The 24,580-nt window shown below is 38.8% G+C and overlaps 1 protein-coding gene across 8 annotated transcripts in view; it reads left to right on the plus strand.

The window, feature by feature from the left end:
- MTA3 (metastasis associated 1 family member 3) overlaps window positions 1-23,880 on the plus strand; it is a 139,310-nt gene extending 115,430 nt beyond the window's left edge. For 5 of the 8 annotated variants that reach the window (XM_074537164.1, XM_074537165.1, XM_074537163.1 and 2 more), the window contains exons 18-19: window positions 1,557-1,711; window positions 19,524-23,880. In XM_074537164.1, the coding sequence (XP_074393265.1) occupies window positions 1,557-1,711; window positions 19,524-19,659 (291 nt within the window). In that variant the 3' untranslated portion in view covers window positions 19,660-23,880. Of the gene's footprint in view, window positions 1-1,556; window positions 1,712-6,450; window positions 6,479-10,265; window positions 11,298-11,323; window positions 16,193-19,523 lie in introns of those variants that run through there. The other 3 variants (XM_026791077.2, XM_026791075.2, XM_026791076.2) reach the window with 3 other exon arrangements.
- The last annotated feature ends 700 nt before the right edge of the window (window positions 23,881-24,580 follow it).

Genomic DNA, 24,580 nt, shown 5'->3' on the forward strand with positions numbered 1-24,580 from the left:
TAAATATTTTTAAAGGGCTACAAAGATAGATTAATGATCCTATGTGCAACAATCAAATTCACCCTAAATCTCCTTTGTTCTTAAGACAAAGGAAAATAGTTTAGGTCTAAGAAAGATTTATATGTGACTCACTCAAATATGATATCTTGTTTCTGCTCTTCTTGTTTGGTTTTGTTACATGAGATCTAAGGAATCGCAGAGATGGCTCAGTTACTCAGAATAACATAATGGATAGATGGAAATTTTCTGTCCAATGCATAAAATTTGTCCTACTGGAGAGAACAAATGGTGTGGATCAGGGTTTTGTCATTATGTGAATATAATGCTTTGAATGTGGTGTAAGAATTGTTCAGAAAAAATTATGCTCTTGTTTATATTTTCTGGATTTTATGTTTTTATGACATGATTTAAGAGATCAGTTCTGTGCTCTGTTCTGCTGGTTTTGTGGGTGCTACAAGTCCCTTCCTTACTCATGACTGTGATGTTGGTCCCCTAATTAGGGGCTACTCCTACGAATGTGCAGCACTGGGTGCATTTGAGGAATGTTACAAAATGCTATTAGTAATGTGGAATACTGGTGTTATTTCACCAAGAAAATAGTACTTCTTCCTAAGAAAACATGATGTTGAATCCATGTGAGTTAAAGTAAGCAAATTTTCATCTTTGTGTAATGTCTTCTATCATAACTGGTTCTGTCCAATTGTTGTTAGTCCTGCTGCTAATTGATTATGTGGGAAACAAGATTAAGATTTCCAAGATTCACGTTTTTGTCATGGTGTATTCTTCCAAAATATTAGCTACAGATGATACAGAAAACATTTCCACTCTCTCATGTGTAAGAAGGCAGCTTCTCTTGTTAGATCTGAGTACTTGCTCTCATTGCACAATTACTCTGGGGAAAGGTTGAGAGGAAAGTCAATGCATCATTTTCAGTTTGATGTTATCAGCTGTGAAATGAATGCAGATGTATTGCAGGTAGCTCTAACTAGACAAAGACCAGTGAGTAAACCTAAGAACCATGGCATCAACATGGTGATATAAACCTTTGTTTTCCTGCTTCCATTCAGGTGAACAGCAGGACCAAACCACTTATCTTATTCATTGACTTCTATTTAAAAACAAAAACAGGCGGAGTAAGGACCTGCAAAGTGAGAAGTATGCATTTTTTTGAAATTAGTTTAGTGCCATAGTTGGATGAAAAAATTGTGTCTCATTGCTTGGGTGGTTAGGTTTTTTGCTCAGAAAATGTTAATTGTCTCCTAAAATCAATGGGTTTCTGTTTCTGAATTGCTTAGTTCATAGCATCCACTCATGCCTCAATATCTTTTTGTATAAAATGGCATTAGCAATAGTTAATTCAGTTTTTAAACAGCTTTAAAACCTGTGCATACAACATGTCAATGGGCACAGGTAGGTTGTTATCTTACCCCCAGGTAGTGATTGAGGCAGATGAGCTGGGTTTTGAGAGGTGTGTGGGCTGCCCTTTGCAGCAGAATTCGTTAATGGAATTATGCTTATTCTCAGACAAACATCTTTCCCTTTTATTGTGATTTCAGCATGCTGCTCCCCACATCCACATGACTAATGGGAAGGCCTTGCAAGCCAGTGCAAGTGCCATTAAGACCAGCACCATTCCAGTGATCAAGAGACAGAGGCAAAATTGGCTTGATGCTTCAGATGATGGTTTCTTTATAGCTACAGAAGAGACCAGGTAAGAAAACATGAAATCTTAGCAGGGAATGAGGCTTCACTGCATACGTGTTACTGATCCACTATTTCAATAACAATTTCTGACTTTATTATCTGAGGTTGCATTACAGCAAAGAGCCATGCTTGACCCATGCCAAACTTTGCATTTTCTATCTACTAATATTATCAGCATTTCATTAATAACACTTAGTGCTACTTCTTTGTGGCAAAGATTAGAACTTTTAGATTTCACTCATTTTAGTTCGTATACAATGAGGTTTAGGGCACCTCTGACCATCCAGATCCATATAAATGCATCTACAGTGTAGGTTATCCTCAGAAATTTTCAGAACCTGAAAAATAGTGTACAGCAGAGAAATTTACAGCTGATAGCGTATTTTCCGGGCCAGAAGTTGATTTCCTTTAAAAGCAACTGAGATGATAATCTCCTTCAACCTTTCATTTACAGATTAATTGGTAAAATTTAACAAGCTTTTGCTTTCCCCAAAAGTGCTTGATATCATGGAAGAGTCACTATTTTTCTGGAGGTTCCTCTATTCTGTTCTTGTCTTCCCCTGTCTGGCCCTTCCTTGATTTAATTCAGACTAAGACAAGAAGTTACAGTCTGTTTTTTGTTGTTTTTTTTTTTTTTTTAAAGGTCCTGTTATTTAAAAGCCTTTAATATCTTGCTTAATTACAGCAAGTAACATCAGACTGTTCCTCACTTCTGTGATTATTTCACAAGCCTAGAAAATCTGGTAGTTGAAGAAAAATGTAAATAATAAAAAGAGGGAAGAGAAAGAACATATAGAAATATAGAGATAAACATGGAAAATATGCACATTTAATCCCATTAATAGCAGATTCAGCTAGGAAAGTTAACATACTAGCACATGATAATCTGGTGGCTATTTCAACATAATTTATTATTGCACTTTTTGGATCTTTTAAGGAGGAACAATTCAGAGAGAGTGGTAAGAGGCTGCTGAGCTGATGAGCTCTTAGGCTTCTGATTCCAGCCCAGATTGATAGCATTTTGAGATGTTTGATACAAAGACTTTAGTAATATCAGACTAATCCCTAGCAATTGGATCCTGAAAGTGGGACTGATTACCTTTTGAAGTTTTGGAATTTTCAATTTAATTTTTTCCTAGTTATATAGAGAAGTGCCTGTCGAAGAATGAGAAGAGTCTTACATAGGCAGTGATCTCTCCACTGCTCTGGGAGGCAGCCCAGACAACTTTCCTGGACTAGACATTTAAAATGCAAGTGGTTGAAGTGTAGTGGGATGAGTCCTGGATTTGCAAATCACTTATCTGTGATAGCTCTGCTTGTTCCCATCCTAGGAAATCCCCCTCCCCACTTCCAGGGCTGCAGACCCCATGCCCAGGCCAGGGAGAAAGCAGAGATGGTTCTGGCTCTGCAGCCAGGGTGGGCACAAACAAGGTTTGTCCTCAATTAGTGCTCAGGGGTCTGTGTCTGCTCCTCTTCTCCAAATAATGGACAGTTTAAAGTAACACTTGAAACCTCCTGGCATGGGGAACAGAGGGAAGTTGGACCTCACTGAACTCCTCAGACAAGGAGGTGCCTGAACATGTGCTGTTGTATCACTCTGGCAGGTGCTGGAGCAGCACAGCAGGGAATGCTTTTTAGCCTTTGAAACTCTATTTCACATGACATCTGTTCCTCGTCTTTCACAGAGGTTTTCCATTTTTCCTTTTTTTTTGGCACTTTCCTGTCCTCATACCATCTCCATTGACTCCTTCCCTCGCATGTGTCTCCTTTCTAATTCGTTCCTTTGATTCCTTTCACCTTTACTCAGAGATTATTTAGATCTGGGGTAGCTTGTTCTCCTCTGGGTTCTGCAAGTCTCCAGCCTTCAGAGCTCCAAGTGGAAAGCCCTGCCTGGTTCTGCTGCTAGGAATGCCCCAATGTCCAAGAGAACAATTAAATGCTCTGTTCTTTGAGGGCAGCTGGAGACAGACAGCAGTCCCTGCCAGGCAGCCTGTCCTGTGATAGGAGATCACAGCTCAGCACTGCCAGGACAAAGTTGAAAAGCCAAGTTGGATGCAATATAATTGCAATGGGAAGAGATGACCAGGGAAGAGATGTTTGAAAAAGCAGCACAAAATTTACCCAATCCTGACACAGAATGAAAAAGAAACCTCACAAAAAAAGCAACAAATAAGAATAAGCTGCCAGGGAGCAGCCATTAGGTTCAGAACATGTTCTGAACACTCTGGTCAGAAATATTCTCGCCATCTAAGGTCACCACTGGCTCTTTAGGGAACTTTTTTGTGCTCCATCAGGATCCAGTCCGTTTTATCATGTGAATTTGTTTATTAAAAATACATATGAGAGAGACACATGCTAATTACAGAAAAAGGAAAAATATTTTTCAGTGTAATTGAAGTCTGCAAAAAGAAAAAATTTATTAGTATCGTTTGCAACAGTCCACAACAATTTTCATTTCTCTGTCCTAAAATATTTTTTTTGTCTAGTGAATTAATGCTTAAGATGCACATTTCCATAAAATATCAAGCAGGGAGTCTAGAGGGTAAATTTTCACAGAAATTTAGCTTAAAAGCCAATAATAGACTGTTGATATTTGTGAAGGAAAAAAAAAAAGAGTAATAATATTGCTCCTAGACTAAAACAGGCGGTACCAGTCTATTTCATGCTAATCAAACCCAAGATGCACATGAGAATTCTCAATTTTATTATTTCTCAATAGATAAGGTAAATACCTATTGTTATCTGTAAATATTATTAATGTTATACCATCATTATCTATAAATATCTATATAAGGTAAATATCTATTATATATTTATATCTATTTATTTATTTATCTATTTATAAATATCTATTTATTAAATATTTATTTATCACTCAATTTCAGAAGAGATCTTATTAATATTAATTTTAATAATCACCCTTTCCTCTCTGAATTTAAGCAGCAGTATTATTTCTGTATAGTTCTTTTGTATCTAACTGCTCAAATATTTGAGATATTTGTAGCAATGGATGTGAAATATTAAGAGCAGTGAAAATAACTATGGGAATTATATATAATCTAAGCTTTCCATGGTAACCCTTGGAGTTACCCTAGAATTTTAGGGCAGTGCCCCTCTCTCTACACTCAGGCCACAGTTCAACAATGCCTGCAAATATTCTTAAAAATTAATGTGAGCTTGTGTATCATGGAAACACAAGGACTGGAGTTTACATCTGAAGCTGAACATATTTTTGGTGCTAATCTGCCCCTCTGAGTAGGACAGGAATGTATTTTATGTCAGCTGTAATGTACATCCTCATACATTCCAGCTTTGATTTTAAGCTGTAGCTATTTGAAAGCCATTTCCTTCCCCACTGTTTATCAGTTTCTTCACATCTGGGAAGAAAATGCAGCAGAATTCCCATTTATGTTTCCCTCCTTCCCAGCCCGATGCCCCTGCAGAGCTGGCTGCACACTAACACGGTGCTGAGCCCCAGTCTTTGCGGCCCACGGCCACTCTGGGGGACAGAGAGGGTTTTTCCATCTGTCTGCATGTTAGAGCCTTGAAGGGATCACCCTCATGAGTTTTGTCATGTCTGTATGTGGATGTCCTTCTGAATACTGTCAGCGTGCTCAGTGAATTTTGCCAAAGAATACAGACGTCCCCAGTTCTGCTGTTTCATCTCTGGTGACAACCTGCTCTCTTCATTCCACACCCTCCCTGATGCCTGTGTGAGACCAGCTCCCATGGGATTTCCCTGCCCCTGATCAGACAGGCTCATAGCAGGGATTAATCAGGCAGAAAACTACATGGCAGTTTGAGAACACTTACCTTTTGATATTACATGGTAATTTTATTGACCTTTACTGTATTTAATATTTTTATATTTTTCTTTATTTGTGTTGTATCCTTTTCAAATGAAAAAGAAATTCCTATTCCCTACTGTAAAATAACTTGCTCAAGATTTCATTCTGAAGTGCAAATCTGTTTTCACTGTTCATTGAAAAAGTCACTCTTTAAAGAGCCTCCTGTTTATCACTGCTCACCAGAAGAGTACCCTTACTTTTTTTTAAATATCCTTAGATAGTTTCTGGGATTCTCCTAGCACTAGGTGCATGCTTTAGGACAAGCCACAAGTCTTCTAATTATATAGCATTTTATTCATTTCTTTGTACTAAATCAGCTTTGCTATAAGGAATTTTTTTGGGTGATGTGGATTCTATTGTAGGCCCAATAGAGGTCAACAGAGAAAATTACCATATGGTGGGGAACTAAATTCTTTATACAGAATTGCTATTCTGGGAGTTAATAATTGGAAAAATTGATCGTTATGGTCTTCAGAACCTTAGTAAATTGTAATATATTGGCTTACTATATCTTGAGTTATATATGATATAAACATAACCTTTGAGTCAAATTAATAATATTACTGTTGAACCATTCAATGTCAAGGGGAGTATATCTGTTGATGAAAACTTTTCTCACCAATGCTAGGTATGCAGTGTGCCTCTATTTCCTATACACAGGCTTTGTCCCTAACAGAGTGCATGTGCATGCCAGTGATCACACTTGTGTAGGGACAGATAAAACACTGGCTGGTAAATGAATTAATTTTTTTTCAGCATTTGCATTATAAGAAATGTGTGGAAATGTTTGGCTGCCTGCGCTATAGCAGCGGATTCTATGTGCTTTCCCTTCATGGGCCAAAAAGCATATTTGCATATAGATTTGCAGTTGAATGACTCAATGCTTGTTTCCTTTCAGTGCTGAAGCAGTTAGAAACCTTCTCACGGTAAGTGCAACTCCATTGGGAATGAGTTAACTGCAACTGCTAAAATTAGAACCTGATCTTTAGCTGCTACCAGCAGACATGGCTTCCTTTTTTTGCTGATAAAATGATTTGAGAGGCATCCCTGTGGCAGCATTATAGAGGCAATTTTCTTATCCCTCACTTCATGTTCTGTCTCCAAAAGGCAAAATCTTCCATTGATTTGTTGAGGTGCTGTGTAAGAATATCACAACTGCTGTGATAATTACCTGGTACCACTAATTTTTATTTATGCATGTCTCATAGCACACACAAAAAAAGCTTAAAATCTAAAGATGCATGTGGAGAAAGAAGAGAATGTGAGGCTGACAACCAGCTTCTGCAGAATGCTGAGTCTTGCTGTGCTGTCAGTGGTCTGCTTCTCATGCAGAAGTCGGGGAGAGCCACGCTGGTGCCCATCACCCTTCGTGCTCCTGCACGTGCTGCTGGCCCTCTCTGCAGTGCAGCTTTGTCCGTGGAAAACCCACCCTGTATCTGGAAACACAAACACAAATCTGAAAGCCTGCTGGAACCAAACCCCGAGTTAAGAGTTGTGGGGGACCTGCCCCTGCCCCCTCTCTCTCCCACATGTGTTTTAATCCAGGCTTAGGCAAGGCCATGCACAGTGTTTGAGTTGCAGCTCGTTGCCAGGAGAAAAGGGAAAACTGGAGGAGTAAGGCTTTGGTGCCTGAGCTCTGATACACACTGCAGAGCTGCAGGTCTACATCTGAGCCAGAGTTCAGTGCTAACTGTTCTGCTCCTTCTTCCTCTTCACACGTGCAATTCCTATCACACAAATGTCCACGGGTATGTTTACTCTTTCCTTTACAGTTGGCCCCAACTGTGCAAAAAAAATGTGTGCCAAAACAAAAAAAAAGGTATTTTTGGCCTTTGATTTTGTAAAGATGAGGAACTTTGATTTGATCCTGGTTTTGAACTGCACCACACTTGGATATTGGGCATAGTGTATTTTCATTTCTTACCTGCATGGCACCATGGCCTTTAGACCCCAGTCCTGTAACCAGCTGCGGGAAGATGCCTGGCTGCACTTGGAGCATCAGCTGCAGGCCTGACAGTGGGATGCACTAGCTCTCTAACAAAAAGCCATATCATCCTCCAAGGATGTAATTTTCCATCTCCTTTACTTCTGTTGTATTATATAGTTGTCATGCATCTTGAAAAGCAGGGATTACAGAATATATCCCTTAGAATTCCATTTAATCCTTGCTGATAGGATTGCAAATATCTTATTGATTGACCACATCTGAGTCCAGGTAAACTGACAGCTCTCTCCAGTCTGTGACAATACTGGGTGTGAAGAATTTGGGGAGGAATTGTCCTTGCTACAGCTTAGGAGACATCCTACTTGGTTAACTTCCATTCAAAGCTGTTATATGCTCATGAGAGAGCATAATTGTTTCTATGAGATGTTATTTTGATCTTATTTCGTGTGGTCTATTCATGAATGCTGTGCACTGTTCGCATCTTATAAGCCATACTTTTCTGAGCCCCAGCTGAGGTACTGTGGTATGGAATCACAAGCAGCAGTATAGAAACTAGATCATAATCTCTTACCATTCATTTCTCATTGAGCAGCTTTCACAGATCTAAAGACATTTTTTCTTTCAGTATTTGCCTACATGATTTGTTCCTGTTGGATCCTTCATAGTACCTACTAAATCACAGTAGCACTAGTGTGATAATGCAAATGTTTGTTTTTAAAAGCAGGTTCATTCCATGGAACTAAAACAACTCATTTGAAGAATGTGAATATTTTTTTAACTTAGGGAATCATGGCTATATACCAGGAAAACATGTTCACAAAAACCCCTCAGAGCTCAGTGTAAATTGTGCTGCCGGATAGAGCTGGGAGATTTGAAAACCACAGACTGTTATGGGGTTTGCTTTATTAGTCTTCAGAGCAAATGGAATACAATCCAATTCTGGTTTGGAGCTGTGGATTATTTTTCTCACCGTTGAAATGGAGTTTCAGTGGCACTGCAGTAAGCTGCTTGCCCTGTTTAAAGCCATATGACAGTGGAAGGATGTTGCAGTGTTGGGAGCGCTTGCCAAGGACCTGGAAAACCATGATCCAGTTCCCTGCTTCCTCACAGACCTCCCATGACATGTCAGTCAGGTCTTTTAAGTCTATCTCCAAGCATTTATATACCTAACTCAGACAAAATTAAGAAGGTGCTTAAGTGCTTGCTAGAAGATTTGGAGGCAAAGAACAGAAGAATCAGAAGAAGCCTCCTCATTCTTCCAGAGCACTGCTCCACATGGAGCAGGTCAGAAGCCTTAGAGGGGATCTTCTTTCAAAGAAAACTCTTTACCTTTATTGGTAATGAAGTCTCATGGAAATGCCACCCACAGGAATCCAAAAGCTGTTGACTGAAACTGGATGATTTGTTAGTTTCAGAGCTGTCTGCACTGATTAGCAGGTGAAAATTAATTAGCACAGAGCTTTGGTGATGACCGCAGGGAGGCTGAGGCTAGGAACAGATGGCTATAAATGACCTAGTTACTGCTGCCTGGAAAGTCACACCTTTGGCTCTTGTGAAATGATCCTGCCCGGTTGTGAGCAGAAATTCAAATATGCTGCCTCTCCAGGGGGGCTTGGAGACCAAAGTTTGCTTTGTAATTGCATCTTAGGTCAGAGCTTGAATGTGGCTAATTCACATGGCTCAGCTAAAAAACAAAGGCACGTTTAGAGGGTCACTCAGCCACTAATCTTCTCCATTGCCACTGAAAAATGTTCTCTCACATTCATACAGTAGGTGCAGAAATAACCAGAAAATTTTATATTGGAGAAGGGAAATACAATTTCCAAAATAAGCCCTTTTGTAAAATTTTGTTGTCTTGGGAAACTTGGGAGGGAAACAAAACCTCAACAATTTATATGAAATACAGGGACAATAAATGCATTAAGGGTTGCCTTAAACATAGATGTTGCTGGAGAAGCTCCTATAAAAGCACTTGACTTTTCCAAAACCCTTGTTTTCTTTGGTGGACCTTCCAGACCCAATTCAGCAACGCCCTTCAATCCAATCCTGAGCTCAGTCCATCAGCTAGAGTACATCACGTAGTCCCCAATACACCCTATATGTCTGAGGTTAGATTGGGATGCCATGCATCTTTAACCTGTTCTTTTAACCTGATTTCTTATGGTTCTTGACAAATTCAGGGTTTCCTGCAGTATGGTTGGCAAGGTTTCAAAAGGTTTTTTTTTCAGAAGCTGTTTTTTGTGTTTGCACAGAGGATTTGATGTAGCTGAACCCAATCCTCTTTATCGAACGTTTTAACTGAAAGTCTTCGAGCTTAGCTTTTTGTTAGCTTGCTGCTTAGCTTTTTCCTAAATCCACAGACCCAGTGGGAATGTGTCATCTTGTAATATTTGGCTGCCTTCTATTGTGGGAGTTAAAACCAATTTGGTTTTGAACAACAAGAAATTTTTCTATAAATAAGCATCTTTGTATGGGAAGCCAATTTCTCTAGCAAAGCTCTGGGAAACAAAGCAAAATAAAAATGCAAACTTGTTAGACCAACATGCTTAATATCAAAGTAAAGATAGAGATAACATTAGTTATACAATTGTTACCTATAGTGAGGCTAGAGTAACATCAGCTTAGGGCTAAAATTAGTCCACTCTCACCATTTCTATGCATAAACCCTGTTAGTTTCTCACATTAGATCTTAGATATTGATGATTGTAATCCTCAAATACTGTTCAATATCACTGTTCAGATATATTTTTCACTTTTTATGATTCCAGTGCTATGTGAACAATAACTCATAGAAGCTGGACACAGAGTTAAGAATTATTTCATCTAAAGGCAGAGAAATACACAGCAATAATATACGTCTATGTAGGGAAATCATGTAAGTCCTGTGGTGAACACATTGTTGCTAAAGTTAAATAGCAAAAAGGTTATAAAATTGTACTGTGATATGTTCAAAAATATGGTGTCAGTGATCCTCAGAACTGCCCACTAAATTAAATTTCTAAGTTGTCCTCTATCAGAGTCTATATTTCAAATTACAGATAGAGGATTTACTTCTGAATTAGTCCATATTTCATTGTATCTATTTAATCATTCATTCTCAATACTTTCCGTGACAGTTTGGGTTTTTTTTAAACTCATGACCCTCTGGCATAAATGTAGGTAAGGCTGTGGAAAAACAAGCATTAGTTGGTCTCTTTTTGTGAAAAAAGCTTGCATAAGTAACTACACAGGCATTTTAAATATAAAATACCATGGAGAACATATTGACTGTGACTGTGAAAGTCAATCAAGGAGATAACTAACAGCTCTTGTCAAACATCTAAGGAGATTTGACTGTCTGTTTTTGTAACTTGTGCTATGAGTAGAGGCTAAAACATTTACTTGACAAAATACTATTCAAGTGTTTTTCTTGTAAAGAAAATACAGATCCAAACTTTAAAATTCCAAGGTTGCCTCTTGTTGTGAGACACCAGACAGTAATTTAATTCAGTCTTTCTCTAGCTCCACCATTTTGTAAGCTTGAGTGATATTGGATACCCTTTAGGATGCTGTGCAGGTTTTAAATAGCCAATCCAACAAGAACTATGAGATACTGATGTGAAAACTGCTGGCCATAAATGTGGAGAGCAGGATGAGTGGCAGAAAATGAACTTGAATAGACCTTTGGTCGCACAAAAATTTTTAAAAACTTTAAAAACTCTTCAGCCTTTGACATGAAAATGACCTTAGAGATCAGCATCAAATCATTCTGTGGCAAAGCTTTCCTCTGTCGATGCCACACTACAGATTTCTAATCCATGTTTTGCACTGGATCTCCTGTGTGTAGAGAATTGCTGATTATGCAAGAGGTTGATGGTGTGAAGAAATGCCCCAGGGGATGGGCCTGTGAGGGAAATTTGGCTCTCCAACTGTTTCTGGTAAGACTGAATAATTTTTGTTTTTCAGCCCTTCCTTAATAGCAAGTATCCAGGATGCCAAGAACCTCCTCCAAATATACCCTATTGGTACATATGTTATTCCAGGAAAAGTGTATGCATAATTGATAAAATGGAAACATATTGTCAATCTTTTTGAGCCTCAGGTAATATTATAAGCTGTAATATTGTAAATCACAGTGTGCTCTAATATTGTAAATCACAGTGTTCAGGCCAAAAACTTCATTGAATAAGCAAGGTAAGAAAAGAAAGACAGAAAAAGACTAATAATATTGTAGAAGTATAGCATCTCTTTTTTTTCCCAATGAAAAATATAATAGGGAGTTTTCTGTTATCTTGTACTTAAATAAGCATATTTACTTGACACAATATTTTTGCAAGTTTTCCATGCAGTATTTAATGTTGCTGGGGAAATGGCACTTAATTTTTGTAGCTCAAGGCCAGAAACAGAAGTTGTGTGTTCTGTACGTTTTTGTCATCTTAGAGTCTGGGATAATGCTGGAATTGTGAGTTAATATGCAAGGTGTTCAGGGAGTAGTTGAGAACAACATTGTGCTCCACTGTTAGCTAGCTTGCTCTGGTGCACCTTCTCTTTAGGTTCTTGCTTGTCTCAGGAAAAAATTATATGCTGCCAGGTGGGTAAATTTTTCATCTCATAGCAGGTGATGTTTAATCAATATACAGAATGACCACCCTGCTGCAGAATAAATAGATGATTTTGAAAATTCCTCTTGGTAGAGTAGGAATTCATCTTCACCCTGCTGATATAGTTAGGAAAAATAAAGCATTTGCCTTGAAATCTGCTGGTGTTTGTGCCTGTGAGCTGTGGAAGGATTTCTGGCTCCCTGAGTGTATTGACACATCTGCAGTGATCTGTGTGTCCTTCCCAGGGAGGAGAGGTTAAGCAACTCTTTATTGGATAAAGCAGGCTTCCTGCCTTGCAGGCTCTGCAGGGTAAGGTAACTAAGGGGAGGCTAATGAATTTCAGATAAAGTGCAGAGCAGCTGTCCTGTAGCTCAGGTTACAAGTCTGTTGTAGCCTGAGCCATTGTTTTGTTTGAAGGAGTATCAATAATTTGCTTTTTTACCCATTCCATCAAGCTTCCTTTGCTAGGACTTAGTAGTTCTATTGCACTCTACAAAGTTGGGTACTGGTGAAATGCCATGAACTGAAAGAGAGGCTTTTCTCCCTTCCTTGAGGGAAGGACTGTTTGAGGAACACAGCCCTGTGCGTGGCTCTGCCGTCATCACTGCTGTGTGTGAGGTGCTGTCCCTGTTGAGCTTTGTGAGCTCAAAACACAGGGCAAGTCCATGATTGCTCTGTGGTGTCCATCATTCCTACCCACTAGATCATGGAGTTTTCTAACTCTTTCTACTCCTGGTAGGGCCTCTGTGCTTCTGGCTTCTGTGAGAAGTCAGCCTTGCACCCAAACTGGTGTGTCACCTTTGTAGTCTCAGCAGTAGGTAACCTTAGCCTCCTGCTGCTAAATACCAAGCTCACAGATGAGCTGTGAGGACAATCTCACTGCTGATTGTTGGGATGGAGATTTATTCATCATGCCATGACCAGTGTATGACAGCATCTCTTCATAATGTTTATTAGGGGTTAGCAGTTTTTTTCAGTTCCAATGTTTAACTGAAAAATGAATAGTGGTGCTGAGAGTAGGACTTCATTTCTTTAATTCCTTCTCTACCAAACCACTTTAGAATGAAATATTTTCAGGGGAAATGAAAATATGGAAAAATCTATTAACTAGTTGATTATACCAAAAGTCATGACAGTTGTTTGCAATTAAACTATATAGAAATAATTTCCACAGTAGATATTTCAATAGTAGATCAACCTGTTGTTCTAGGCACTCTAGAAATGCACATAAAGAGATGGTTTCTGCTCCAAGATGATTTTGATTGAAATCAGCAGTGGGTAGAAAGAGACAGAGGTGGTTTTTGCCATAGAGTAGGTCAGGCATGGTACAGTCATAGAAATCTGTGCTTTAAACCCATGATGTGGGATTTTTCCTCCCAATAAAGAAAATGCTTTAACCCCATTATTAATTGTCTTCTATATATACATAGTAGCTATAAGCTCTTGCTTTGAAACACAAAACATGGGAGAACCTCTCAAGATGATGCAGTACTTGAAAAAATACATTATCTTAAGCTGCTTAGAAAGAACTGATGCTGTAATTAGTAACTTACTTGTCTAAAAGTTATTGTTCATAGAGAACAGTGTTCTGTTGCTCCATAAATATTGATAAAATATTGGAAGATAAACACTAGCAAAGGAAAACATTTCCTTGCTAGGAGGAGAAAAATAAGATAAGCTCTTAAAACATTTAAATAATGTTGGCGTGTCTACAGCAGCACCTCTTTAATCTCATAAAGGTTATATCACTCTATCTGCCATCTGCATGGGTTTTATAATGCAGCTATGTGGCTCATGGCAACAGCCTTCCAATAGTCCCATTCTTATTAAAGTCTTCCCTTTTGTTTTTATAAATAACCAGTTCCTAAAGCCCTTATTTTTAAAAGGTGTATCAGTGTCAACCCGTTTCTGCCTTCCAAAACTATTTTTAACTCGTTTCTGTCATGTTGAGGTTCGATTAAAATTTTAAGGCAATATGGGAAAGCTTCGTCCTGAATGTGTTGAGGGGGAAAACAAAATCTAAAGCAGCAAGCCAAAGAGTTAAATGAAATACTTCTCATTTGCACACAGGTAGAAAAGTAGGAAGTGCTGTGAGTCCTTCAGTCAGTAACATGTCAGGTTTCTAAGGATCTGTGCCTACAGCTTTGTCCCAGTTAAATTCTCTTTCAGCAGGCAGCACTGCACACATTTTGGCATTTCACTATGTTTAAAACCTGTTGAAATTAATAAAAAGCCTATCAGCTTTCTAGGATAGTACCCCCTCCTGTAATTTAATTCCCTAAACAGTTAAAATATACCTCTGGATAAAAGAAGCCCTCAGAGAAATAAATGATTATTTAATCTAATAACCACCAAGGAATTATGGTTATTCTTTTAAATAGTTGTTTTTTCTAAGTGGCCTTGAATTTGCACCGAAAATATTTATTGTACAAAATTCATATTGCCCTGAAGTAGCAGCAACTTCACAAACATTTCTCTAGAATACGTTTTCTTCCTTGTTTTCTTTCTGAATGGCTCTGTGGTTAGACTGATTGCAAGTTTCACACATAAATTGTGCCAGAACACAAAATTCTGCCAGTGTTGGCAGTATTTATGCATCTAGCACATTTATGTTGCTGTTTACACTTGGAAAGTTGTAGCAGAATACTTCACCCCAATGGAGAGATTATATGGAATTTCAACTATGATTGTGCAGGAAATCAGCTTTCTTATGCCTGCTGCTGACCTGGGGGTGTTCCTTGTGCTACCAGCAATTGGACAACAATACATTTCCACAGCACCAGTCCTTACGTATGAGGATGTTTCTCAAATGGCATCAGTTTAAGAAAGACTCAGGCAAAAATATTGAACTAATTTAGGGAGAGTGAGGAAAACAAAACTGTGTCCTTGAGTTTCAGACTCTGTAGCCAGGTTTGTATTAGGTAATAGTGTATTTTTAGTGGAAACAGAGCACCAAAAGCAATTCTGGACCTTGATATTTAAGGAGAGTTATGGGCATCTCACAAGTGCATGTATGTTGAAGGCAATTCCTCTTCCTAGGAAAAGGTTTCTTTCAAAACAAGAAAGAGGTTTCTTTCAAAACAAGGTTTGTCATCTGCTGAAATATCAGCAGGCATTTGCATGCAATTAATTTCTTTCACTGTGTAACTTCTTTTATAACTTGTATTTATTTAATATTGCTTCTTAAGTCCTGTTGGTACAGTTAATAAGACCAAAGTCAGTGCAGTCATTACAACTCTGAGTCCAATGCAGAGGAGGCAACATGGATGCACAACAGTTTATATATAGCACACAGTAACAGTCTGTATCAACAAACTTAAAGCAGGCGATGCTTTCCAGTCCTACCAGAAAAGGCTTGAAAACACAGTCTTGACTAATGCCAGTTGGAGGCCTCTCTTTATTTGACTCTGGTTTAAAAATTGATGCTGTTGTAGTGTGTGGCAGAATTAGAGAAGGGGACTTTGAGTCAGCTTTTGCAAATGTGAAATTTTGCTCCCAGTTATCCTATTCCTGAGAAATCTGGACAGAATAGATTATATATGATTGTGCTTCACTTCAGCAGATGGTGAGTTACATGGAACACGCTTGGATCCTGAGAAAGGGTTGGTTAATTATAATGACTCTCCCAATTAAATTTAAGCATGGCATAAATGCCCTGTACAGCCTCACTATTATTTCTATCCCTGAGGTTCCAGTCTGTGTGTGAAACTTGAACAGAGTCATTAGGTTTTCATCTAGACCTCTAGTAAGACTTATGTACATTTCCATATTTCCCTGACTATGTGCCAAGGGTTTTGTGTATCTTTATCTGCAGTTACTATATGAAGTGTCATGCAGACATAAAAAATGTGTATTATTCCTACATTACACCAGTGCATCACATTTTACCTCAAAATGAGCACAGTGGGCTTCACATACTGATTCCCTATTAAATATTTAGCTCATTCTCATACCTTTGGTCTCAAGAAGACTGGAAATTCAAAGCAAATGCTTTAAAATACTTTTGAATTAACATTTCAAGCCTGTAATGCATTATGCTTCAAGAACTAGTACAAAAGTCAAAGAAAAAAAAAAAAAGGGGGAAATGGCAATTAATCTATCCTAACAACTGCAAAGGATGTTACCAACGGTACAGATATTAAAGCCATTTATTGCCATTGCCAGATAAAAGCTTGATGTAATTAAAACATATGGCTGGTATTAACTGAAAGAGGGACAGGAAACTGAGCATTAAAATTGACTCTGCCCTTAGTTCAGTGTCTCTTTGAGGGAGGGCAATGTGCTGTGAGTGAAAGGGTGTCAACAATTTTATCTTTGAATATCCTGTCTTTTGTCAGCTATTATTGCAACCTGCATGTTCAAGCGTTAAAAAGACTCTGAAGAATTATGAAACCTGATGAATGTGTCTCAAAAGGCTAGACTGTATTTAGATGCTAAATTCTTCTATAATTTTTGCAGTAAAAAGAACAGTTTTGGCTTTTAAAAAATGATTGTTTAAATCTAACATGTAATGCAGTCAGTGGAAATTTCCATTCTTCCATTTTTATTTCTGAAAGGCTGTATTCCAGAAAGATAATTTCTGGAAGCATTTTCACAATTCTGTTTAAGCAGAAGTGCTGGATTGCCTTTTAAGAGTGCCTAGCAGATTAGTTTTTTTCTGACAGTATATAGAGCTAGTTTCTTTTATACTCAGTGAGAAGTTTACTCTGTTTGTGGCTTGCTTGATCTAATAATGTAATGACCTTTTTGTTCTGCCTTTCTTTGTGTTGGTTTTGAACTAGTGGTAATGGGAATACCTGTATCTTTTACTTTACAATTAGTCATTATTTTGTATGGACAGTAATCTCAAATCCTTTACTGTCCTTACATGTAGTGTCAGCTGCAAATTACTTTCATAAGCAGGAACCTCTAGGCAGTTTATAAAGTTGCCTTATTAAAAATTCAGTAGGGTAAGCAATGATCTGATATTACTTCAACCTTGCACTTCTCAAATGATTAATGACCACATTCTGTAAACAAAGATAAAGTTTTGCAAACAAATACTTCTGTAAGGTTTTGTGGAGATGGTCCCCCTTAGTGATCTGCAGAGGAGAGCGTATGTGGCCCGAAGTTTAGAGTCCGACTAGCTGAGGGCGAAAGGCCGACGCCCCTCTGCAATTCCTGGCCAGCACCCTTCGGAGCCTGATGGCCTCGGGCTGTGCTGGCTGCGGACTGGCGTACCTCGCTGGTATATGAGAGGAACGGAACTGACCATTTCCCGGGGGTTAAACATCGGTTTATTGACGGTGATGCCGCATCCAAACACCGGGAAACCATCCGGGAAAAAGTTTTTTTTTCATAGGGGGTGAAAACAGGATTATAAAGCAAGGGGGTGGGTACAGACAGAGCCAATCAGGAAAGGTGAGGGGATGAACTTCACAGAACTGACACTCCATGGAGACCAATAATCAAAAGGTAAAGGAGGTGTCCTGGGGCCCCAGCCAACCACCATCTCTAGAGAGGAGAAGGTTCTCGAAACCTGGGAGGAGGAAGGGAGTGATTGACTGGACAGGGAGGAAACAACTTTCACTTATAAGGGAAACCAGGGGAGAAGCAATTACATATTGGCAACTATGAATAGCAGTTGCTATAGCAACTTAGCTGACAGGCTAGCAGTGGCGGGAAGAACTGGGGGAACGAAACCATTTTACACATAATAGGGGAGAACAATACATAAATTGGGGGAATAACACAAGAAACTTAGCAACACACTACCACAGTGATCAGTGTGGGTGATAGCTATTGTCTATTCACATGAATTCATAAAGCCTGGCTATCTCATTATTTTAGATAGACACATTTCTGCCAGTCTAAGATTACATTTCTATGCTTTTACCATTCTGGAAGATATGCAGTATCTTTGCAATCAATTAAATATCTTTTTTTGCCTAATTTAGGATGACCATATAAAGCAAATACTCAAGCAATAAATTTTTTTTTCCTCAGTGGCATTGGGTGAAAAGCTGAAACCGAACTTTCTGGTGATTCCTCTTCTTTTCTTCTGTTTTGCTTATTGCTGAATAGTGCTAAAGCCTAATTTGGTATTCCAGGACATGAAGATATCCTTCTTTCAAAACGGAATACATCTCTGAACCTTTGAAATATATTAACCAAAACAGATGTATTTTTCCGGCTCCCTTTAACTTCTAATAGCAGAGTATATTCTTCTGCTTTTTGCATGTTTGTTTTTTTTCCCCCTTATGTTCTCTTCTGTGGCCCGGTTAACATGGAAGCTCACATCCCTGGGGACCACTCAACCTGTAACTAACTAGTAACAAACTAAAGTTTGAAATTTAATATACCAATCGCTATTTTAGAATTCAATAGAATTTATTTACAGCTGATCATGTATTTTCAATGTCATGTGCCACCATTTTTCAGTTTCAGAGGTAACAGCCCACTTAGATGAAAGGGAAAAAACACTCCTTGATTTACCATCTCAGAACTTGATACAGGTAGGCACCTCATCACCCTGTAGTTTGTAGGTCACATTTTCAAGTCAAAAAGTTTGAATTAGAAAGCCTGGTCTCATTAAGTATTAGAGGCCTCAGTTTGCTTTAATTCATTTCCATAAGCTCAAAGTAACTATAATTTGTAAAACTACCGAAACAAAGGCTGGGATTCTTCAGTAAATTCAGAAAATAGGTCATTTTCCAGCAGCATCTAATGTTCAGGTCTCTGCCAATGAAGATGGTTCTTGGCATACTCTGTGTGTACCTTTTCTGATACCATACTCTGGATACCCTCAGCATTGTGGTTATTGACTTAGACTAGTAAAGAGACAGAGCAGTTGAAACATAGCAAGTATTTATGCTTCAAAATTAACTATCCTTGGATAGTTAGGATTACAATACAAACAACACGGCTACCTGGAGTTAATATGTTTCATTTATCAGCTGAAAGTCAAAGGTGAAAATGAATTTACTGCACCTGAATGGCCCTAGTAAAAATGCCCAGAGCTCTGGGTCGTGTGTTATCTGTCGAAGTGGTACAGTGTAAATAACAACAATTGCTCCCACTTTTACAGAGGCAGCACGTTCATTGGGTGCTAACATGGTCCTTTCTTCTGTGGTCCTTCATTCCACTACCGATATCACATGTGAGGGTTCACTACCTGGGCATTCTGGCCCAAGATTTCATTTAATCAAATATTATTATTCAAGTATTATCTAACACCAATTCACTTTTCGATGAACCATTATCAGACAACTCTGAATCATCAGTTGCTGGACAGGGCTGACTCTTGTTGACTGCAAGTCTCTTTTCCATGAACAAGCCTCCCTGCTCTGGTAAGAGTATTTGTTATGTTTGTTATTGGCTCTTGTGCAGTCTTCTGTTAAAGACTGAGATTTATCTCTTCTGTTGTCTCTCTCTTCCTCCCCTCCTTTCCTCCTTCCCTCCTTACAGAAAAATCCGTAAGAAGTTCACCAGGTCACAGCTGAAAAGAGCTTCCAGAACACCTTGTTCTCCGATCATTGCAAAGACAAAATCTCTCATGAACAATAGGCAGGCCCCAACAGAGCCAGGACCCATCATACACTGAAGATATAACAGCATCAGCACCATAATAATGTCAAAATCATGTCTAATTGTGAATCCAGACGTAACAGGACTTCCCACATCTCTGTGACAGAAACATTGCGTGGACATATTGTGGCCGGGTTCTGTGTTCTGGGCAGGATCCAACAGCAGCCCTTGTTTTCCCTCATCTCTGCCAGGGCTACTTCTGGTTCACTGTACAGGCCTATCCTGGATTCCCTCTGTTCCCAGACAACGGTGTTGGCTGGTCAGGGAGGGGCTGTTTGCACTGGTCCCACTGAATGGATGCAGAGTCCACCCATCACATTTGTCTATGCCTTCTTGCAGCTCAACAAAACATATGCAGCTTTCAAAATCATTACAGTGTCTTTAAAATGGGATTTAGCCTTGTGGTGTTGCATTTTCAAACAGAACTGCAAACTTGGAGTGTTCTTATTTTTCAGTATTGGCTTGAGTCACCTTGGGTTTGATTTTCTATACTGAATGTCCACAAGGACAAGGTATTGTTCAGCAGTTCTGAAACTCAGACTGAATTCGGAAATGTCCATCATTAGTGTCCAATTTTTAAAATGTTGGCCATATTAAGTGTGTTTAAATCCTGGAAAGTATGATGTGTGACAGTAAATATCCAGCCAGACTAGGTGCATGTGTAGGAACTGGTCCCATTGTCTCTGTATTTGAAAACATCTGCCTCTTTCTTTGGGTATTTTTTACATTTCTTGAAGCCTATTCTGAATAGTGAAAACCAGCAGAACACCATTCCCAGAAGACATGTAGAAACAGTTTATTTCCTATTAGTAATGTCTCTCCACAAAATAATTTCTACATGTTTATATGTCTGGATAAAGAGGTCTTGCAGAATGTTTTGAATTCATAAATGTAAGGCTACAGGTGGATACTTACCATGGAGAGATGATGTGCCTTTTGTAACTTCTTGTAGGAAACTGTCAGTCTCCCTGAAGGTGGGAATGGCAACAGAGGCAGGTCTTTTATTTCTACTCAGGTACTTACAGGTGAACAATCTCTGCCCTACTTTGAAATCCAGAGAAATCCAGTGTGGAGCACTGCTGTGTGAACCTAGTTGGGATATATCAATCATCTGAGGCAAGTTGTCCTTCAACAGGATTGGATTCCATATGGCTTTAAAGATGTGGTCAGACACTGAACACATCATAGCAAACTGAGATGAGCTTCAAGACTTTTTTTTTTCTCTCTGTTTACCAGATAGCTCCAACAGCATAGTACAGATGTGAGGTTTTCATCCAGTTGTGGGCATGCACCCAGCTTTTTGGTTAGAAAGACAAGGATGTAAGTGACATCTCATGCTTCTGGGTGATCCCCCAAAAATTATTTTCCCCCATGCATTTTATTGTTTCAGTCTAAAATAGCATCTGTGATCTCAGCCTAAAACTAGCCATACTCTCCATGCAGGATTTTTTGAGCTCCTAAGACAATTACCCAGATGCTTCCTCAAAGAAGAAAACACTCTGACCTCTTGAAGGGACTTGCTGATGATTTTCCATAATGATGGATCCAGGTCTTGTCCACTGTCCTTCACCAGCAAGAAAAGGATGGATACAAGGAGAGGTTGATGACATGGAGTGCTTGCTCCTAGTGCCCTGAACATTTTAGTGAATGTCATTGATTCAGATTCAGTTGGAGAAGACCTGGGATTCATCTACCTACAGTACTTTCCAGTAGCCATTGAAATGTGCAGCTCTAGAAGTCTTCTAGGCACTGGATCTGCATTTTCCTCTAAACAGGAGGGCTTTTTATCAGATAGCTGAATGGAGACAACCTACTCTTATTAGTAAGAATTGCCTTTATTAACTGCAACATATGGAAACACCTTCTGTATAATAGTTTCCTCACCCATTAGAATAAAGAGAACATGATTATTCAGCAATCTGTTTGACTGAAAGTATGAAAAACATGAACATAACGAGCTTTGTCTCCCTCAGACATCACTGAAATCACACACAGCAGACTCATTTTCCAAGTGTTGTTAGCTGTAAGGTGGTAGATTTTTTTACCCTGCCTTATTAAGCCTGTACTCAAATGATTTCTTTTAGTCAGTGTGCTCCAGTGTCTAGACAGTATTTTGTAGAATCTGTGTGTTCCTGCTTTTGACAAAAAGTATTAGTATCTGTAATAGTCTGATGTGGAGTCATTTTTTGTTCTTTCCCTCTGAGGAGAGAGTGACTGGTAACACAGCTCCCTGTCAGCAGTCAGCTGCCTGGTACCATTATCTTTTGCATCAAATAGCCAAGGTAAGGAAGAATTCTTTGCAGCTCCAAGCTGAGGTGCTTCCTCTGGATACACTGGAAATAATCTTCCACCTCTGCCCAGCAGAGCCATTCCCCAGGCTACAACAGCCCAGCCTTGGGGTGGGTAAGTCCTGGAGGAGACTGATGGCTGGAACAACTTCTGCTCTGTCCTTCAGCAGTTCTGCATGCAGCTTCAGGGAGACATCCTCTCTCCTACACTGCTCACAGTGCACAGAGAAACTGCACACCAGGCATTGCACCTTAGCTTTTACCTGCTCTCTCTTCATCTGGCCCTCAAGATGTTCTCCAGAGATGGATGCAGGATTTACCCGTGAATTTTGACTGAGTGTGGATGGAAGATGTGCACAAGTTGTGTTCCTCCTGCTGGGTTTGGGCATAATGATTTAAATTTTTGTAGGAATTGTGAAACTCCTCATCACAATATCATGCAATTCCATGCTTTCGGTTGAGTTAAAATATTTTTCACTGGCTGTGAGTGAAGATGACACATTCCTCTGTAAAGTGAAACAGTATATCCACAACAAATCAGAGCTCTGTACTTCTTTATCAATCTTCCCAAGTTACTTATTTTAAAACCAGCCAACATATATCAGTCATCAACAACGACACTGAGTATAAACATGAACCTTGTAAGCAAGGACAAGAAGTTTGGTACTTGCCATGATATGAGAGAATCAAGGCAGCAACAGCACTGCATTTACAATGTGATTTCTTTTTCTGTTAGCTAAATAAGAAATCCTTCTGAAAATTTGCCTCTCCACTTACAAATATGGGGCTACAAAACCATGTTAAATGCACAATGTCTTTGTGTCCAGAGGCCTCATGCGGAATGTAGGAGGATTTTTTTAATGTTTAAAACGTCTATGTTGCCATTTTCAACTTTATAGCTGCTCTGCTTTCTTGAAGTACTGCGTGTACTCTTTTCAGATTATTTTTTAAAGGCCCCGACTTAGTGGTGGAGTTTTTGATTCTGTAGGATGATAAAGAATGTTTTGAAATACTTGAGATTGCCTGAAATGTGTTGGTCATATGAAAACATCTTTAAAACTGGTATTTTGATTAAAGGCAAATATAGCCTTTGTTTCTGCAGTCCAAGCCTTGCAGCATATTATGAAAAACTGGGAATTGGAAGTAAAATGTAGAACAAACAAGGAGTAGAAATGGTGAAATGGAGCCTGCACTTACATAATGTGCACTTTTTTTAGTAATCTAAAGTAAGATTTATTTTTTTTAATAAATATAATTTCAACAGAGATACTTTCCTAATTATGAAGGCTTAAATAAACTGGAATGGCTGCACAGTAGTTTCTGATATAGTCACAATATAACACGCCACAGCCTTTTGCAGAAGTCCTTATAGTCCTTCAGAAATAATATATTACTGGACACAGTGTCTTTATGTATATGTACTGCTATGGTAATGGAATTGTTAGAATCCTTTGGAAATTTCAGCAAAATAATATTCATTTTTCATTTTCTTTTGAAGCTTCTTTATATAAACCTGTGTCTTCATAAGCCAGAGGGGTTGTCAAAAGATCTGAGTTTATATAACTGCATAGTGGATTTTTTTGGAGTAAGTCAGGACTTTTTTATTCAAATGTTGCATGTTGAGGGAGGAAACCTAATTTTGGAATACATGGGTTTTGGATAAGAGTTTTGAGGTTGTACTATATAGTGATCAACAAATTTGCAGAATATGCTCCCGTTGCTCATAAAGATTTAACAGTTGGTATTGAAAAATTGTATTGATTAAATAAAAAAGAGTAAAAATTAAAGAGTTGTCTTTTAAAATTTCTGCTCTTTAGACTAAAAGTGAATTTCTCAATGGAATAGTAAAACTGGGAAGCTCAGTGTTGGGTGTTTGAGAATGTGGAGCACCTTAGAATGAAACAGTACTATTTGATTTGCATTAAAGTGTCTTTGTGTACAAACTCTGTGACTCTTGGCCTTTTTTGCAGGAAACAAAATTTCTACATTGGTGTTTTACAGTAGACTATTGAATAGTCAAAAGACTGAAGATTGGTGAACTACGTGAGAGTTTAAAAGACAAGTAGGTAACGAGGGGATGAGGAGAGAAGACTCAGAAGTTGGGGAAAGTGAGACACGAGGTATTGATCCTTACTCTGGATCACCAGAAGGCTGCTTAGGATTGAACTGAAATCTAGGCAAGAGGACTCATAGCCCACAAAAGCAATACTAGAAGCCACAGTGCATTGCAGTCTCCAGTGAACTGGCCCATCTAAACTTCTCAGGTTGATATTAGCATCAAAAAATTTTGTATCTTCATTTGGTAGCACCTGGAACTGGTGGCTTCTATGTAAATATGGAACATTATCTGAGTCCTTTAATGACATCTAAGCTAATTTCTGCAAATTACTTGGATTTTTTTTTTCCAGAGGAGAATCATATAAAGGTCTTCTGAACAGAGGTAAGGACTGCTGCTTCACAGGTTTGTTCAAGACAACTGTTTCCATCCCCTAATTCCCCAGTCTGTCCTGGGCATTGCAGGATGCTTAGTCCACAGGCTAAATATTGTTTCAAATGTTTGTTTTAGAATGGATTTTTTTCTCCTTCCCTTCCCTCCACCTTCTCCCCCAAAGAGATGCCTGTGTAGATCCAAGTAGAAGAGCTCAAGTT

Source organism: Zonotrichia albicollis, chromosome 3 (genome assembly GCF_047830755.1).
Source record: "Zonotrichia albicollis isolate bZonAlb1 chromosome 3, bZonAlb1.hap1, whole genome shotgun sequence".
In the NCBI taxonomy this organism is placed as follows: Eukaryota; Metazoa; Chordata; class Aves; order Passeriformes; family Passerellidae; genus Zonotrichia; species Zonotrichia albicollis.